Consider the following 7,487-nt stretch of genomic DNA (forward strand, 5'->3'; position numbering starts at 1 on the left):
CAGACAGATCATCAGAACCACACAGACAGATCATCAGAACCACACAGACAGATCATCAGAACCACACAGACAGATCATCAGAACCACACAGTCAGATCATCAGAACCACACAGAGCATCAGAACCACACAGTCAGATCATCAGAACCACACAGACCATCAGAACCACACAGACAGATCATCAGAACCACACAGGCCATCAGAACCACACAGACCATCAGAACCACACAGTCAGATCATCAGAACCACACAGATCATCACCATGTTTATAATCAACAGATTTATCTGAATGGTTTTGGTCTGGGTGTTGGAGGGACTTCAGGGTCCTCTGAGGACCTGTGGTTCTTGTGGTTCTGGACTTACGGACTGCCATGAGTGAGTTGGTGAACTTGTGCTTCTCTTTGGACGAGGACAGCTTGTGTTTGAGCGAGAGCTTCTTCAGTGGTTTGCTCCTCTCCAGAGACTTGGGCGACTGACTCTTCATGACCTGCTGCAGCCGCAGACCCACCGACACGTCTGAGGGGGCAGGAAGTCAGAACCATCAGACCCGCCTTTCTGAGCATGTCAAACAGGAAGTGGTGAGAACTGACCGTCAGGGAAGGACAGGATGGGGTGGACGCCAAGGTCCAGCCTCGACAGGCGGTCCAGGGTGGGCAGCTCGTACAGGGGCTCCTCTCTGGGGGTGGGCCAGCCACCGCACATCACACAGCCAGGGTTCACCCTGCAGGGACACGGAACCATCCTGGAGGCCTGCAGAGGGGAGACGGGTTCTGATCAGAACTGAACCCATCACAAGGTCCCTTTACAGACCGGGTCAGGCCACAACGCTCGGGTCAAAGAGACGCCGTGAGGACAAACAGGTCCGTCCAACACATCCAGAAACAAAGATGGAGTCTCACCTTCCCGTTCAGGTTGGTCACCGTGCTGGGCTGAACGACTCGCCGCCGCCGGCAGCTCAGCAGCGGCCGTGTGCGCGCCGCCACACACGTGGAGTCGGGGAGCTTCGGGTCAGCGCTGTCCGCCATCCTGACAACAAAAGCATTTGAATAATAAAAGTTTTCCTGTGGCAGAAACAAGGTAAAGTTCTAGCGTTCAGAGCTGAACAGAACCATCAGCTCGTCATCGGACCCACAGGAGAACCCCCGCGGCCTTCTGGGAGCCAGACAGGAAGTAAACCGTTACCTGCTGAGGACGCCGTTGACCGGCTGCCCGTTCTGACCTTTCCACGGACCCGGTTCTGTGCTGGTGATGTGGGCGGAGCTTGTGGTTTCCAGCCGCTCTGCGTCCTGCGGGGGCAGACGAGGTGAGACAGAGGCAGAGGTATTTAAGGAAAATGAACAGAACTGCCCTCAACCCGCGGGYCTGAATTATTCAGATCAGTCAGAGAGAACCGGGTTCTCCCAGAGCTTCAGAACCGATTCTGTTCCTCATCAAAGATTTACAGACAGGACCGCAGCTCTCAGTCTTTACCCAAAACAGCTGAGCTCACCTGAGTACTGACAGCCTCTGTCTTCACTTCTGTCCCACATGTGGGGGCGGAGCTACTGGGAGCCACGCCTCCCAGCTCCACTGAGCCCTGAAGAGCGAAAAGACCAGATTAATGCCTCAAAACCACGAGGTCTTCTTTAGACTTTAAACACATCAACACAGTTGGTCAACAGAGGTGTCAATCACAAGGGGGCGGGTCTAAACAGCTATTTAAATTTGAAGCGGAGCAGAAWCTACGTCAGCTGCTGCCAATCAGGAGTTTAATAATATCAGAACTAAACCGGACCAACCTTTCCGGCCCGGATCTGTCTGTAGATGTCAGTCTGCTGCCGGATGCGGTACTCCAGGTCCGAGATGTGGGCCTGGAGCCAGTTCCAGTGGCTGATKATGGCAGCTCGCTCCACCGTGTAGCGACTCTCGGCTCGTTTCCATCTGAGGAGAAAAATAAACAAAAACAAGAAAATAAACTAAACAGAACTTTATATACTTTTAGTCCTAACTGTTTATATTTATTTTTATCACCACATAATAAATCAGATGCAGAGACATACGTGCCAAATATATTTTTTTTATGTATCTGGTGATATTTAAAGCTCATCTTGAAGTCATTTATTTGTGAATTCTTTCAACTCCTTGTGTCTAATTTCACAACACAAACAAAAACACAAAATCTGTTTTTAAATGTATTTGTTTTTACTCAGTCAACTTCTAACTTTTCATTAATAAATCTGTATATTTTCTGTGTTGCGTTATTAATAAAACATTTCTCCCRTTGGACTGCAGCTGACGTCTCAAAACTTTAACCCAAACCCAGAAAAGTCAGGTGTTCATCAGATCCAGGACCGTCTGCAATCAGAACTGGGTTCTCCACTTTACCACACACACACATCCTTGTATTTGCATCAAACTGAGGACATTGTATTGACTTCCATTCATTTTTGTAACTATATTTATGTCTAACCCAGACATTTTCCCTAAAATTAACCATTACTGGTCTATAGTTAACTCTAACCTGAACCAGAACTTAATTCACACCAAACCTCTAAACCTCACTAGTAAAGCACAGTACATTGAAGAGGTCCTCACTTTACATCAAAGACCTCACTTTGACAGTAACTATGGGCCAAATGGTCCTCACTCTSTAGTAGAAACAAGTACACACACACACACACACACACACACACAGGATGGGCATTTCAAAGGCAGACATGAAAGGAAAATGTCTGCTCCTGCACCAAACACCATCCACCAGCGGGGGCGCCGTATCACCAAACTGAGCCTGAACAATAAAAATAATGACTCAGATTGTGGACAAAGATTCCACTCCTGCTTTCTTTACACCCACCCACACACCCACACCCCCACACAGCTAATTTCACAGCACCAGGCTGGAGGAGGGGGCAATAAAACAGGGACAAACGGGTCTGTGCTCTGGTCTGGCAGTCTGAAGGGGAACAGACGGGCTCTACAATCAACTGCAGGCCGAGGAGCGCCGGAGGGGAGGGGAAGGGGCTGGGTGAGGAAACGGCACAGCAGAAATCCAAGCTGAGCTCTGTCTCTCTGAGAAGCTGAGAGGTTTCATGATTTCAGGACAAATCAGCCGCTCTGTGTGAGGAGGAGCGCTCGCTGCAGCTGCGCGTCCTCGCTGCAGCGTTTCCTGCGAGCACCACTTCCTTTTTYGCTCGTTYACAGACCCGATCCTGTTCTGCTGAGATAAACACACAGGCGACGAACGCTGCGACACTCCTAACGCACACCCAGGACTGCTGGACCAGATCAGACCCACACCTCAGTCTGGAGGACCCCGCTAGAACTGAACCGATGTCACGAAGAGGTCCAATCCTCGGTGCTGACACCCCAAATCCATAACAACAGCATAAACCAGGTGTAATCCAACAGATTACAGGTTACGATACAGACGTGACCACAGTTATGACAGTTATTCTGACACACTGGATTTAATCTCTAAAACACAAAGTAATGTTAATCTCAGCATGTTGAGTTCAAAGACTGGCTAAACAAATTAGAACACACATCACCTCTGTTTACAGCAGAGCGTTTAAGATTATCATCTGGCTGCTCTGGTTGGAACTTTTATACGTCAGCTCCTGAAACAAAGAGTCGCTGTAATGAAGGATTTCAATCGAGTGTTAATAAATAAACGTCTCAGATTATATTCAACAACACTGTTTTAATAATTATTAACATAATTTACTTCAGTTCTTTAGTATCCACTGGGCGGAGTCAAGCTGAAGGTTTGAGGTCACTGATTGGTCAGACAGACACGTCAATCAAACCCACCATTTTTAAAACCTCACAACTGCATCGTTTTGTTTTTTGAAAATCTATTCAAACAGGAACACATAAAGAAACACTTTGCTTTTTTTTTCCTTTTTGGAAACTGAGGAAGAGGATGGTGAGTGTTCAGTTAATTTATCTTATTTGCTTGTTTCGTTTGCCTCAGACAGAAAATAAAGTTTTGAAGGTTTCCGATGATCCCACCCACAAAGAGGCAGGACTGTAGCAAAACCCAGAGAGTCCGCTGCCAAGAACTTCCATCTCAAAACCTCAGAGCAGTTCACGAAAACACCATTTAAACCAGGGATAATCAATTCTGGTCCTCGAGGTCCGCAGCCCTGCACGTTTTACTTTTTTCCCTTCTCTAACACACCTGATTCAGTCAGCGAATTACCTCTTCAAAGTTCTGCAGAAGCCTGAAAATCATCCATTCATTCAAATCAGGTGTGTCAGAGAAGAGAAACAAGTAAAACGTGCAGGGCTGCGGACCTCAAGGACCAGAATTGACTATCCCAGTTAGATCAGCAGGAGCTAACTGTAGCACTTCCTGTTCAGTCTGCAGCACTGCCTGGAGATCATGTGGAACTGGCAGCAGGGTAAAGGTTTAAAAAACAGTTTTTAGATTAAATCAAAAACAGCAGTAATCCACTTGGATCAGACATTAATTCTTTAGAACCACACTTCAAATGATCTGAAGTGTCTCTTTAACACTGAGTAATTTAATTATTTTACTGACAGATTCCTCATCAGTTCTGATGACGATAATATAGGAAATCAGTCAGGCAGTTTAAAAAAAAGCTTTTAAGCACAGAGACACCTGAAAGCTTTAATTTTAGTTTAATAAGACATGGAATTGGATCTCAGCTCTGAGAAAACCTCACTAACCGGGTTGTACTTCCCTGACCCCAAACACCAGCAGCCTCTCTTCAGGCCATCGTAACACTTCTGTCTACTCTGGATGCAGGACCAACACGATGGACATCCTGTAAACCCTGGCTCACATCTGATCCAGCTCCTGGAATAAGAGCTGGCTGAGGAAACATCTGACGATCAGGTCAAGAAATCCTCCTTCATCCTGCAGATCCGTTTCATCATGAAAACATGATTTCTACACGTTTACTCAAAGTCTCCGYCACTCTGAGGAAAACATCAAAACATTATTTAAAAATTATTTCAGCATTGAACTTGTTTCTCACTATTTCAGAGAAAGTTTTCAAAACATCTCTGAACATTTTAAAAACTCACAACCTGTCTCAAACCCTTCATTCTTTRGACTTTGAGTCAAATTTAAGAGAGTATATAGATTTATAAAATCAAATGGCAGATCGAAGACAACAAAAAGAAAAAGCTTAATTGTGACCAAACTGAGACGACACTTTTTGCTTAACTTCCTGCAGGTAAGATCATTTTGACTCATGTTATGATATATTTATTTACTACTGATTAACCAATTAAACACCAAACTGTAGCGTTTTAAATAAAGAATCACAAATCAACAGGATCAATCCACCTGATTAATCAGCCTCCAACAAAAAGAGAAACACCAAACTGACACTTAAATCTGAACATTTAGAAGAAAAGCTAAAAACAAAACAGATAAATGGAGCCAGATGACTCAAAACAGCATCAAAACAAGAAACCCGTTAAAAATCAGTCCTTTGGAAAATACAGTGATTTTTATTTTAAAATGTTTTAAATTATTGTTTTCCTGTTTGGTACAAGACTTTGGCCAGCGGTGCTCAGAAAGAGTTTTATAAATAACACTTTATTGTTTAAAACTATAGTTTGTGTTTCTGTTTCACCCTCTTTTCCCCTTAGAATATAAACAACATTCTTACAAAAGTAAAAAAAAAAAAGGAAAAAAAAACAGCTAAAATAAATAAAACTTCCTGTAAATGAGGGAAAAACAAAAATGAGCAGCTGATGTTTAGTTTCTGGTNTTTATTGTTTAAAACTATAGTTTGTGTTTCTGTTTCACCCTCTTTTCCCCTTAGAATATAAACAACATTCTTACGAAAGTAAAAAAAAAAACATCAGCTAAAATAAATAAAACTTCCTGTAAATGAGGGAAAAACAAAAAKGAGCAGCTGATGTTTAGTTTCTGGTCTCAGTTGTGTGTTCAGATAACAACAATCGAACTTGACTCTCCCATCTACTTTTAAATAAACTTTTCTTTCAGCTCCGTGTCGCAAATCAGCCGAAGCTTTATTTCACTCCCTCAAAGGCTCAGGCTGCTTCAACACAACCAGAAGGTAGAAATAACTTACACTGCTTCGAAGCGGTAATTTGGCACAAAGAGAAACAGACGTTCAAACCATTAAAATTTAATCATGTTAAAATGACGCCACCTTTTCTTCACACTGGTTTGAAGTTTTTAAAAGTTCAAGGCTGAAGAGAATAGAAAAAGCAGGATTATAAAAATGTGTCTAAATGTTTTGTAAGTTATAATGAAGCTACTGAGGCTTCTGATGTAAACTGATGTTTGCAGCAACATCTGTAATTCATCTGTAAGTCGGTGTAGGTGTGGTTCAGGTATCAAAGGTCTGATAAGATCTCAGCTTTCAGTCTGCTGGAAAATGTGCCGACTCGCAGCAGAACACATCAAACCTGTTCCACCGTCTGATATGGTTCCATTGATAGAACACTGAGTGTATTTAGGCAAAATACCCATTTATATAAATACCTACAGTAATATTTGTAAATACAGTGACTACTATAAATGTCCGATTTACCAATAATGTTCTCTAATTTAAGATACCTACAATAAATTACTATCTGAATCAAATCAAAGTAAAACTGAGATGTGACTTTGTTCTGACTAGTCAATTTTAATTAGATATTTGAAACAACATCAGGTTTGTAAGTACAGTAAATATAGTTGCTCTTATCCTTCATATATATTGTCTTTATATCGTATCGACTGAAATAAGGCATTATATCGTGTTTTTAGCCAAATCCTCCAGCCTTGTTTATATTTATTACATTTTGAAAGCACCTCACAAGCATTTCCACTGTAACACTGTGTGTTCACACGCACAACAAAACCACACGAGATCACTCCATCATCGTTCTCAAAGCCACGGCTCAGAGTTTGCCTGACCGCAGTCAACACAACGCACCTCCGACCTGCCCGGGTCTTTAGTGTCTTCTATTGTTTAAATGTTAATGTGTTTGGAATGTTGTCTATTTCTTACAGATGTGCAACTTGTGCATGAACTGTGGGAGCTTTAGTTCTTATAATCAAAAACAGTATTAACGCTATAAGACGAGTATTTATATGCCACAGATTATAACACAAACGCATCAGTTTTTCGTAATTTTCCCCCTAAAATCACRGAAATCTCTGAGTGAGATTAAGGTGTTTGTAGTTTATCATAAATAACTGCACAGTTTAATTCTACCAGGTGTTTTAGCAACAACAAGGTGTTGTGGATGTTTGTACTAAACTTATTCAGGACCGTACTGAGAGGCAGTGTGATCAATGTAGGGCTGAAACGATTCCTCAAATAATTCGAGGAATTCGATTACAAAAAATCCTCGAGGCAAATTATCTGCCTCGAAGCTTCGTAAAAAATACATTCTGTTATAATCAGAGCACTTTCGTCCACCCTGAATGTTATTTGTGCTACATAATGCTAGGGCTGTGTATTGGCAAGAATTTGGCGATACGATACATATCATGACAGACGGGTCACGATACGAT

At 42.6% G+C, this 7,487-nt stretch overlaps 1 protein-coding gene across 1 annotated transcript in view; it reads right to left on the reverse strand.

The window, feature by feature from the left end:
* LOC106521998 (KAT8 regulatory NSL complex subunit 1) overlaps positions 1 to 7,487 on the reverse strand; it is a gene marked incomplete at its 5' end in the record, with an annotated part of 38,278 nt that overhangs the window by 6,456 nt on the left and 24,335 nt on the right. The window contains 6 exon segments of the mRNA XM_014014816.1: positions 362 to 514; positions 589 to 748; positions 898 to 1,024; positions 1,181 to 1,284; positions 1,488 to 1,574; positions 1,777 to 1,918. Coding sequence (XP_013870270.1) covers positions 362 to 514; positions 589 to 748; positions 898 to 1,024; positions 1,181 to 1,284; positions 1,488 to 1,574; positions 1,777 to 1,918 — 773 coding nt within the window.

This window comes from Austrofundulus limnaeus, unplaced genomic scaffold (genome assembly GCF_001266775.1).
Source record: "Austrofundulus limnaeus strain Quisiro unplaced genomic scaffold, Austrofundulus_limnaeus-1.0 Scaffold119, whole genome shotgun sequence".
Taxonomy (NCBI): Eukaryota; Metazoa; Chordata; class Actinopteri; order Cyprinodontiformes; family Rivulidae; genus Austrofundulus; species Austrofundulus limnaeus.